The 12,268-nt window shown below is 52.8% G+C and overlaps 1 gene segment (V, D, J or C); it reads right to left on the bottom strand.

The window, feature by feature from the left end:
* Positions 1–10,388, bottom strand: part of LOC102460817 (Ig lambda chain C region-like) — a 244,889-nt gene extending 234,501 nt beyond the window's left edge. The window contains 1 exon segment of the C gene segment in view: positions 10,094–10,388. Coding sequence covers positions 10,094–10,358 — 265 coding nt within the window.
* Positions 10,389–12,268: the final 1,880 nt, after the last annotated feature.

Here is a 12,268-nt window from a genome sequence, read left to right as displayed (position 1 = left end):
AGGTGTGCCCTGAGGAACAGTCTGTACAATTCCTGTGTGGGGCCCTGATGCAAGTGTGATCTGTGCTTGGAAGTGCGTGTTTGGGAAACAGACCCCAGCCAGGTCCTTTGCCAGGAGAGAGTTGACAAAGGAGATATCTGAGCAGGTGACTGGAGGGGCAATCAGGGGGAGGGGCACCAGGTATTCCTGTCAATGTTTTAACAGCCTGTAGATGAGGACACCAAATACATCCCTCCTCACAGAGACAGGTCCTCCCAACCCCTTCCCTCCTAAGTACTGTCTGGTTAAAGACCCTGCAGTGTAGGGAGCCCTCTGAGGGGACAGCAAGGGGGTGACTTTTACTTCACAGATGGTAAGAAACTTGGTTTCAATCTGGGAACAATCGGCTTCCATGCACCTTCCCACCTCTGACAGCCCCACTTTACAGAAACAATGTGAAAGGTTCCCTTGCAAATGGAAGGTTTTTGTCTCACTTCCCCATCAGGCTGGGTCACTGTGAGGAGTGTTGCTGTCCCACACCTGACAGTAATAATCAGCCTCGTCCTGCACCTGGACCCCAGTGATGGTTAACGTGGCCGTGTTCCCGGAGTTGGTGCCAGAGAATCGCTCAGGGATTCCGGAGGGTCTGCTGCTACTTTCATATATCACGAGTAGGGGGGCGCTGCCAGGTTTCTGTTGGTACCAGTGCACATACTTGCTACCAATGTTGTTCCCGGAGCAGGTGAGTTGAGCGTTTTGCCCTGGAGACACAGACACTGAGGGCGGCTGAGTCAGCACGTACTGGGCCAGAGAACCTGAGACGGAAAAAACACATCGATATAATGACTCTGCAACATGGACATTATGCCCAATGAATATAATCCAGCGGCAGCAAAACTTTCCCCTTTGTAGTACCTGAGCAGTAGGTGAGCAGGGTGAGGAGCAGGGGAGCCCAGGCCATGGTGGATCCAGACGAGCTCGGCTCCCTGAGGCAAACGGGTCTGTGGCTGGGACCTGCCAATTCTCTCTTAAACCCCTAGAGTTTTAAAATGGCTTTTTCATGCAAATCTGCTCCTTGCTCATTGGCTGCTCAGGCATCTTCACTCACCCATATGAGAGGGGGCCAACAAAGAGGACAGCCATTACTGGTCCCAATTCTTCTCTTTTTTTCATTGGTGTAAATCCAGGATAACTCCACTGTAGTTCATGCAGCTCATCTACTGTGTAAATGGTGTAAATGAGGTGTGAATCAGGACCTCTGTTTAGTAAATTGAAACACGTAATGAAGTAGAAATATTAACCAGAGGCTAAGATATCCTGCTGAGTCACTGAATCATACAGAGCCCATTATCCATAGCCACAAAAGGATACTTTGCACATTAGGGTTAGAAATATCATATCCACATAGTCACTGCACTGGAGATCCATTATATACCTGGAAATCATCCATTGCACTTTCCAAAGCCTTCTGCGATGTTAGCAGATGCAAGCTCCTGGTCTGATTGTATGGAAGGATAATAACCAATTATCTGTTGTTGGATAGTTACACACAGTTCTGGATGCAAAAAGCTGAGTTTGATAGAGACCTGCACTCTAAGGCTATGTCTACATTGCACGCTTGTTTCAAAATAACTCGAGTTATATCAAAATAACAGAATGTGTGTCTATGCAGCAAGCCCATTATTTTGAAATAATTATGAAAATAAGGGGCTTCTTACTCTGACTTCTGTAATTCTCATTTCATGAGGAGGAGGAAGGAAGAATATTCTTCCTTTAGCTTCCTACTAAAAACGTCAAGTTAAGGTTCTTCGACTTCAGCTATGCATTTAATGTAGCTGAAGTTGTGTATCTTAACTCTATTATCACCCACAGCGTACCCCAATAAGGGACATATACCATTGGATTGGAGGCTGCAAGTGGAACGGAAAGGCTTTAGTTCAGTGGGAGTTCTGTAAAGCTTCACTCAAGACATGTTTATACTCAGTGTTCAAGTTCATGCCCCTGCATAGTCTCTCAGCAGATGAGAAAATGTCTCAGGAAACCACCTAGAAAACATTCTCCCAAGAGATCGATGAACTGAAGTTTTTCTTTGTTGAGTTTATTGGAATCTGAGTATTTCAAATGGGCTTCTTATATGATCCATGTCTGCCTGCACTTACCTTTCTTCTAGTCACACCCCTTTCTTGTCGTCCCTAATGAAAGTAGGGAAAGAGGGGGTCACAGGAATAGGACAGACTGTAGATGGGCAGTGAAGGAGCTGGCCCTCCAAAGCAGACCATTTTAGAAGAAGCATGATGTGAAATTAAAGGAGAGTCCTGGGTGTCAGGCAATACAAGTGTGATTAGCAGCTCGGCCACACACCATGTGAGCATGTCCAAAGTCCGAACCCTCCTGAGCCTAAATTTCCACATCAATAAAACGACTCTCCTGTCTTATGCTGGGGATTTATACTAACACTCATCACCGCAGCATCTGAGTACCTGCTGTGTATAGGCCTGCCAATGGGGGAGGGGGAAGGGAGAAGGGAAAAGGGGACAACTGCCTTAGGGTCTGGTGATTCAATTGGGCCCATGGCTCTGAGCCCCCGAAGCTTTAAATCACCACTGGAGGACCGGGCAGTGTGCTCCAGGTAGCTGTCAGGGTTACCAGAGGTTGTCTGAGCAGTTAGAAGAGCTGGCTGCCCCTGACCTTGCCCCTTCTGCCTGAGGCCATGCTCCTTGTGGAAACATGGAGCAGTTCCCCTCCTTATTTAGCCAGGAGCCTGGAGAGTCTGTTGGCTCCCCTGGCCATGGCACACTGATAGCAACAGTGAAGACCCTACTAGGCTTCATGGCACCTCTACCCTTTTCCCTATTCTGGGGTAGAAACTCTTCTGGGGGCAGGGTTTGTGGGTAAGAGTTTTCAGATTTCAGAAATTCAGTTTTCTTGATAGTTTGTTACGTTTTGATTAATTGAGGGGGAGTATGTCACTTTTTACTTTTTGTTTTTGTTTGGCTGGGATTTGGGGATAAAAGGGGGCATCCTGGCTGTGAACATCATTCGTATTGTAGAAAGGTGATTCTCACACTTTGCATGGGTACTATGAACTCTAAATTGCTAGAACCCTGCGTGGATACAAAACTGGTATTCATATCTGCAGCTGCAAAAATGAGCCAGGTGGATATCCACATCTGCAGATATCCATGAATATAAAGGGGGCATCCATAAATTTACAGGGTTCTAGATACAAAATGTTTATCCTCATCTGCAAAAATGAGTGGCAGCAATGCTGTATCCATATTTGTGCCTGTGGGATACCTGTGGCTATAAAGCTGTATCTCCACAGATTTGAAGGTCTCTATAAATCATCAGCATCTTTAGAGATCCTGTCGTTCTTAAAAGCAGCTGGTTATAAAATGAAGCTCATTAGTATTTAGTAATGGGAATTTCCTTAGGGGAATTTCCAGAAGTTATAAATGTGAAATTTCGTATTACCGATAAAATGCACCTGTAACTTAGACACACTTCTGCATCTCAGCAGCTTGGAGCAGAACAAACTATGGAAAGTCTCTTATCTTTGACATGTTACAGATGACGAGCTCCTCCTAGAGGTTACATTTCTTTCATCATTTCTGTTATGCATGTTATTATTTAACAGCAGACTTGTTTCTTGCAGGGCATGGGGGAGGACACAGAGCAAGAAAAGTTGTTCTACTGCAGGCTGGAGAGGAACTGAAACACAGGCACTAAAGACTCTCCCCTGCTCTGGGGCTGCTTTACAAATTCAGAGGAGGGCCACTGAAGCCTCAGGCCAAACTTGGGTGGTCACTGGGTTTACAGTGAAATCACTGCAGACTCCTGGAGCCCAGTCAAAGCCAGCTGGAGCCCAGTGGCTGTGACTGAGTCATTTGAGAGTTTGGACGGTCACTTGACACGGAATCACAAAGGAAAAGGTTGGAACAGCCTGGAGCTGGCATCAGACCCAACGCACACCTCGCTGGGTCCTGCGCAGGGAGCATCATGCAATCAGGTCCCTCTCAAATCAACAGACCGTGTCACCGCTGGACCCCGCACTGCATCCAGTGCAGCTGCCAGCTCAGATCCAGGCAGGGGAGGATGCGACCTGCTCAGGGGATTTGCTTGGCCTTCTCATTCCTAGTGCCTCATTAGTTTTAAGTATCTAGGACTCTGCTCTCCTTCTCAGTGGACATTCTCAGTAGTATTCCCTGGCCTTTTATAAATCCTACAAATGTACCTTCCCAGCTCATCCTTCAGTGGGGGGTCTTTGGGATCCTGAAGCCCCTGGATTCTTTGGCATATTAATGGGGTATTTCTCTTTCATCATGTTGGCCATCACTTGAGATGTCTCCTCTTGTTGAGCTGCCAGTTTTCGGACAACGTCACTTAAACTTTTCAGGGTTAACTGTGTTTGGGGCAGGGTCCTTTCCCCAGCAGTTGCATTTACTGGGCCCCAACTTCCTGTATGGGGGTTTGACTTGGCCATCTCTTCCAAAGGAAATTCCTCTTCTTCTGACCATATAATGGCAGCCCGCATGAGTTCATGGAACTTCTTACCAGGCTCTTCCTTAAACCTGCTTTTCATTTCACGGCAGAGGAAGTCGTCCAAAAGCCCCAGTACCAATGGCTCTTTCATATCTGGATTTGGAACTTGTTGGGACTCTCGCTGCTCCACTTTGCTCATTCTCTCCTGGAAGTCACGTGCCTAGACTATGTCACCAGGTGCCTGCTTTTCTGTGAGAACTTCCTTAATCAATAGGTACCTTGTCTCCATATGCTTCTAGAAGGACTTTAGATACATTTGCTACATCTTTCTTGCCTGCCATTGCCATTAACTTTACTGTGGCCTTGACCTGGCCCTTGAGGTGCTCCTCTATAAAGTTCACATGATGTTCCTCAGGTAATTTTTAGCACGGGCAGAGCTACCTTCATAGACTTCACCCACTCCTCTATCCTAATGTTTCTTGGTTTATTTGGGAAGCCACCCAACTCTGTGAAGACCTAAATAGTAGGGAATTTCTTAGTTTCTGCTGCCTGTTGGTCTATGAGGGTATGTCTACACTACAAAGTTAGTTCGAACTAACGGACATTAGTTCGAACTAACTTTCCTAGGCGCTACACTAGCGCTCTGTTAGTTCGAACTTAATTCGAACTAACGGAGTGCTTAGTTCGAACTAGGTAAACCTCATTTTATGAGGATTAAGCCTAGTTCGAACTAGCTAGTTCGAATTAAGGGCTGTGTAGCCCCTTAATTCGAACTAGTGGGAGGCTAAGGCTTCCCAGGTTTCCCTGGTGGACACTCTGGCCAACACCAGGGAAACTCTATTGCCCCCCTCCCGGCCCCGGAGCCCTTAAAGGGCCACGGGCTGGCTACACAGTTTGTGCCAGTTGCAAGGCTGCAAGCACCCGTGCCAGCAGACCCTGCACCTGCCACAGGATGAGCCAGCCACCCGAGGGCTCCCAGCCCTCCACTGCTCCCCAGGACCAGCCTGGCGGCTCCCAGGAGCCTGCCCGGGGGTGCAAAAGGCGGGCGCCCGCCTGGTCAAGTGCAGAGATCGTGGACCTCATCGAGGTTTGGGGGGAAGCCTCCAATGTCCACGATCTCCGCACTAGCCACCGGAACGCGGCCGTCTATGGCCGCATGGCTGCCAGCCTGGCCGCCAGGGGCCACCAGCGCAGCCGGGAGCAGGTCCGCTGCAAAATTAAGGACCTGCGGCAGTCCTACTCCCGGGCCTGCCAGCCAGGGGCCGACCCAGAGGCCTGCCCCCACTTCCACGCCCTGGACCGCCTCCTGGGGGCTCATGCCATCCCTGCCCCCCCCGACGTGATTGACCCCGGAGCAGAGGGACCGCTCCTGGAGACGGAGGAGGAGGAAGAGGGCTCTGAGAGCCAGGAGCCTGCCGCCAGCCTGCCCGGGACCCGGGACCCCCGAGGCACGCCACAGAGCCGCTCGCCTGTGTCGTCTGAGGCCAGGGAGGCGTCCACCTGTGAGTACCCTCGTGTTCGGGGGGCTGGGGTGAGAGGGAGCCCCGGGACCGTGCGCCTGGGCCTTGCCCACCAAGGAGCAGCAGCTGGGGATCCTGCAGGGGCCCTGGCCTTGCAGAGGGGAGCTGGGTTTCACACACCTGGGCCCCTGGGGTAATTGACCGCTGGTCATGTTGCACCACAGCCGCAGCACCTGGGACTGCAGGGCACACCACCCCGCCTGCAGCAGCCGCCCGCGCCCGGGCAAGCAGGAGAGCCAGGAACCAGGAGGAGTACCAGAGGCAGCACCTCCGGTTCCTGGATCAACAGCTCCGTCTCCCGGACCACTGGGTCCAGGAGGACCTGAGGCTGCGCCGGAGGAGTCTGGAGGCCCTGGAGGAGCAGGGCCGTGCCCTGCGAGGCCACCTCCAGAGCCTGCTGGACCGCTTCCCAATTCCTCCTCCTGCTGCTCCCCCTGCTTCCCCTGCTCCTCCTGCTCCCCCTGCTCCTCCTGCTCCCCCTCCTGCTCCCGCTCCCCCTTCTGCTCCCGCTCCTGCTTCCACTCCTGCTTCCTCCACACCCCCTGTCCCTCCTGCCCCCCCCCACAACCATTTCCCACTGACGCCCCCGGACCCGCAGTGTGGCGAGACGGGAGAGGCATCCGGACTCCCACCCCTGAGCTTTCCTTTCCCTTCCTCCCTTCCCTCCCCTTCCAGCTCCCTCATCCCAGGTTTCCCCCTCCCCTCTCCAACTCTCATTCCTCCCTTCCCGCACCCAGTTATGTTAAATAAACAGACGTTTTTGTTTCAAAAACAGGTGTCTTTATTTTACAGTAGATAGGGAGGGGAAAGGGGAAAGGGGGTAGGGTGGAAGAAGGCCCCAGTGGGGCATGCAGGGAGAGGTCAGTCCTCCTCCTCCTCCACCAGGAAGCTCTCCCACAGGGCTTCCTGGATCCGGTCGGCCCCCCGCTGGGCTTCCCGGATGGCGGCGGTGCGGGGCTGACCGTAGTGTCCAGCCATGCGGTCAGCCTCAGCCATCCAGGCTGGCAGGAAAGCCTCCCCCTTTCACTCACACAAATTGTGGAGCACACAACATGCCGCCACCACGGGAGGGATGTTGTGCTCGGCCAGGTCCAGATGGGTGAGGAGGCATCGAAAGCGGCCTTTCAGTCGCCCGAAGGCCCCCTCCACCACGATGCAGGCCCCGGTCAGCCTGGCATTGAAGACCTGGCGGGAGGGATTGAGGTGCCCCGTGTAGGGCTTCATCAGCCACGGCTGCAGTGGGTAGGCGGCATCCCCCCCCAGGCACACGGGTATGTCCACGTCTCCGACCCTGATGTGGCGGTCGGGGAAGAAGGTCCCGGCCTGCAGCCGCTGGCACACGGAGGAGTTGTGGTACACCCGGGCGTCGTGTGCTTTGCCGGACCAGCCCACATTAATGTCCGTGAACTGTCCCCGGTGGTCACAGATGGCCTGCAGGATCACGGAGAAGTACCCCTTGCGGTTGACGTACCGGGATGCCTGGTGTTCTGGGGCACGGATGGGGATGTGCGTCCCGTCGATGGCCCCCCCACAGTTGGGGAAGCCCAGGGCGCCGAATCCCCGGATGACGGCGTCCGGGTCGGCGAGGCGGACCACCCTGCAGAGCAGCACCCGGTTGATGGCCTTGACCACCTGCGGAGAGAGACACAGCAAAGCGCCAATCAGTGGGGCGCCCGGGTGGCTGGGAGCGTGCGTGCCCTGGCAGTGCCCCGCGCCCCACTCCCGGAAGCAACCCCCCGGGCGGCGTGTAGTACGGCCGGGACAGCCCGACCCCTCCGGTGCGGGGCGCTTTCGCCTCCTCCCGCCCCCCCTTTGTCCCTGGGGCGGCCCATCCCCTCCTCGCAACCCCCCCCCCCGGCTCGGTGGCCGACGAGTGCCATACCTGCATGAGCACCGCTCCGACGGTGGATCTCCCCACGCCGAACTGGTTCCCAACGGATCGGTAGCTGTCCGGCGTGGAGAGCTTCCAGAGGGCGATGGCCACCCGCTTCTGGAGGGGGATGGCGGGCCTCATGCGAGTGTCCCTTCTTTGCAGGGCAGGGGCGAGCCACTCGCAGAGCTCCAGGAAGGTGTCCCTCCTCATCCTGAAGTTCTGGGTCCACTGTCGGTCCTCCCAGCGCTCCAGGACGATGCGGTCCCACCAGTCTGTGCTGGTGTCCAGACGCCAGACGCAGCGGGGCACGCCGGTGCCGGGGCGCCGCCGCGGCTCCTCCACGGCCCCCAGGGTGGCCAGGTGGAGAGGCAGGGGGCTGACGTTCACCAGGTGGTGCCAGGCAGCCTCGAGCCATTGCTGGCAGGCTTGCAGCAGCAAGTTCAGAACGTGCACCAGAAGGTGCAGGGCGAGCCGTGGCTCCATGTTGCCACCTGCGGCGGCCCCCCCGAAGGGAAGCACCGACACAGACGGGCACAGAGACCGATGCTTTGCTGTCCCTCGGCGAGGTTGGCAAGCAAGCAGGAAAAGCTGAGAACCGCCTGTCCAGGGTGGGTCCCTTTAAGCTCGAGCCTCAGATAGCCTCAGGCAGCAGCCACACAAAGCAACTACTGACCTGATGCCCTGCCAGAACCGGTTTCAGCTGCCCTTAAATGCCCCCCTGCGTCCAATCAGTGTGGATGCACTAGTTCGAATTAGCAAAATGCTAATTCGAACTAGTTTTTAGTTCTAGATGCGCTAGTTTGAATTAGCTTAGTTCGAATTAACTAATTCGAACTAAGTTAGTTCGAATTAGCGCTGTAGTGTAGACGTACCCTATTACTGTTCAGGTGCAGGCAGGGGAGGATGCGATCTGCTCAGGGAATGTTTCCATCACACCTCACTATCAGGTGTGTTACTATGAGACACTTCCCTGCTGCCATATACCGCATAGCGAGGGCCGGACGGAGGCATGGGCGAACCAGGCAGCTGCCCAGGGTACCAACTGATGGGAGGCGCCTGATGGCAGCGTGGCACCCCTTACAGCTGCCATCAGGTGCCATGTGTCCGGCTCCTGCAGCTCTGGCCCACTCGCATACCCGCGGTGCCAGGGCCTACACGGCCCAGCGTGCACGCCAGCAGCAACAGCCAGGCTGGACTGGGCCGCACTTGCACCGTTGGGTCTTCACGCCAGCAGCCATAGCTGGGTCGCGCATGCACCGTGTGCCTTGCGGGGGAGGGGCCTGCGCCCGGGGGCAGTGCCTTGCGGCCGTGCTGGGGGCGCCAGTATACCTTGCGCCGGCCCTGCCCATGGCACGGTTAGGGTATGTCTGGACTGCATGGCTCTGCTGGCAGAGGCTTTTATATTAGACTACCCCACATAATCAATAAAGTGGGGATTTAAATATCCCCCACTTCATTAAAATAGAAACGGCTGCCACGCTGTGCCGGCTCAGCTGATCGTCAGCACAATGTGGTAGTCAAGACACAGATTGGTCGACGAGGAAAGCCTTTGCCGACCAATCCCTTATGCCTCGTGAAACGTTGAGCCAATGATCAGCTGAGCCGGCACAGTGCGGTGGCCGTTTCTATTTTAATGAAGTGGGGGATATTTAAATCCCCGCTTTATTGACTATGTCGGGTAGTCTAATTTACGTGCCTCTGCCAGCAGAGGAATGTAGTCTGGACATACCCTAATAGATGGCCTGCACATTAAGCACTAACTATTGCTGAAGCTTTCCTAGGACCCAGAGAATCGCTAGCTGACCCCAGGACCACTGCTTAGGCTGCTATAACAGAGCAGGTATTGTGGATCTGGTTGTAGCTCTGTGTAACTGGGGCAATGGCCTTGCTACAGAGGAGAACTTTCCTGGCTCTACACTATCCAGTTGAAATGAACCAGAGAAAGACTCTTGGCCATTTGCTCCTAGTCTAAAGCAGCTAGTGGTGGATCTGCAACACAAGGAGCTATAAGCTTCTCCCTGTACAGAGGCCCAGCAAAGACCATCAAGGGACATCTCCCCCAGGAAGAGTGAATGGGGAGTGGGTGGAGCAGTGCCCCCTGCTAATGGCAGAGCCTGATGGCTAAAATTTTTAAAAGAGAACAAACTTTGTATCATCTGCTTCAGGCAGAAATCAAACTGTGCAGCTCCTAGGCTGGAGGTTTTTGTCTCACTTCCCCCTCTGACTGGATCACTGTGCAGAGCACTACCAGTCCATATAATACAGTAATAGTCAGCCTCGTCCTCTGCCTGCACACCGGTGATGGTCAGGGCAGCATCATTACTGGATATGGCTCCAGAGAAACGGGCAGGGATCCCGGAGGGTCTGTTATTGGTGCTGTATATAAGCAACCGAGGAGCTGAGCCGGGTTTCTGCTGGAACCAGCCAGGATAGTTGCCGCTGGTGATGGCTCCAGTGCTCAGGCTGCAGGACAGCGTGACGGACCCTCCTGGGGTCACAGACATGGAGGGCTCCTGAGTCACCACAGGCTGTGACCTGACCCCTGAAAGCAACGGAACAAACAAACTCAGCACAAGGACTCCGGCTCCTCACACACAAACCTCCTCACCTGCAGGTGGCCTCCATGGTGTGTCAGTGCAGCCAACAACCCCTCACCTGAGCAGTAAGTGAGCAGGGCGAGGAGCAGGGGGGCCCAGGCCATGGTGGGAATCCAGATGAACTTGACTTCCTGAGGTAAAAGTATCTGCAGCTGAGACCCTTCGTTTCTTTCTTAAACCCGCGGCACTGGAGAACGGCCCCTTTATGCAAATCTGCCCCGTGCTCATTTTCAGAATCTAAGTCCTGAATTTGAACAAGTACATAGATGCTTATGTGTCAAATTTAGCCTCAAATTAGCCTTTTCCCCACAATAAGATTTTTTAAAGTAATCCCCATAAAATTATTCATTTTCCATTTTAAGTTTGAATTTGAAACAGGTTTTTGCTGCTATTATTTTTATAAGGGATCCTTACATTCACCTTGAACAATATTTAACACAATCAGATGATGCTATCACAGACTGGCACATTCTCTCTAGCTGCCAGCATAGGGAGCCAGACCTTGGAGAGATGTTCATTTTGCGTGATGGGGAATCACATGTTTACAAACTACGCATGTAGAAGAGTGAATCTGGCCACACTACTTTGTCTTAGTTGTAGCTGCTGCCCAAAGACTCTGTGCATGGAGGGACACATAGGGTGTGTCTAGACTACAGGGTTTTGTCAACAAAAGTCTACTTTTGTCGATAAAACTATACCTGCGTCTACACGGCCACTGAGTTCTGTCGACATAACGTTGACAGAACTCAGCAGTATTGTTGACGGCTGTAAATCTCATTCTACGAGGAATAACGCCTTTTGTCGACAGAGTTCATTTGTTCATTTTTTTCTCTTCTCACGTGTATGCAGCCCCTGACTGATTTTTCTGTTGGTCAGTGCTCCCCCCCCCCAAAGTTTCCCCACCCCGATCTACATAACAGTTATTATACAGTGTGGCTACGTCTACACTGTCGCATTCTCACACAAAAACTCTTTTGTGGAAGAGTTCTTCTGCAAAATCTCTTCCAGAAGAGAGCATCTACACTGGCATGTGCTTTTGCACAAGAGATGTGCTTTTGCACAAGAGCAGCCATGCCAGTGTAGACACTCTCTTGCGCAAGAAAGCACTGATGGCCATTTGAACCATAGGGCTTTCTTGAGGAAGAAATTCATGTTGCCTGTCTACACTGGCCTCTTGCGCAAGAACAATTGCGCAAAAGGACTTATTTCCGAGTGGGAGCGTCAGAGTTCTGATGCAAAAAGCCCTGATTTCATACATTAGAACGTCAGTTTAATTGCGCAAGTACACGCAGCCAGTGTAGACACAGCCTGTTTATTCCATGTAATATCTATTGGTATGTCTAGACTACAGGCTTTTGTCGACAGAAGTTATGTCGACAGATACTGCTGACAAAGCTTCTGTCGACAAAGAGCATCTAGACTACATCCAGTTCTGTTGACAAAGCAAGCCGCTTTGTCGACATCACAGTGTAGACAAAAAGGACAGTGAAGATGCAATAACGCCTTCTGTCGACAGAACTCTCGACAAAAGGTGTTATTCCTCGTAGAATGAGGTTTACATACTTCGACAAAACTGCTGAGTTTTGTCGACGTTATGTTGACATAACTCAAAGGCAGTGTGGACGCAGGTATAGTTTTTTCGACAAAAGTCCACTTTTGTCGACAAAACCCTGTAGTCTAGACACACCCTGAGTGGCCATCACTGGGCTGAAGGGTGGTTTAGGCAGCACATCTGACCATGTGGAGAACAGTGGAAGAGCTTTGCACTCCTGTGCATACAAACATGTTATAACACATGCACACAAAGAGGAGTCACT

Source organism: Pelodiscus sinensis, chromosome Z, assembly GCF_052426305.1.
Source record: "Pelodiscus sinensis isolate ZL-2025 chromosome Z, ASM5242630v1, whole genome shotgun sequence".
NCBI classification, from domain to species: Eukaryota; Metazoa; Chordata; order Testudines; family Trionychidae; genus Pelodiscus; species Pelodiscus sinensis.
The sequence above is the reverse complement of the archived record's forward strand: the minus strand, read 5'-3'. Positions and strand labels throughout refer to the sequence as shown.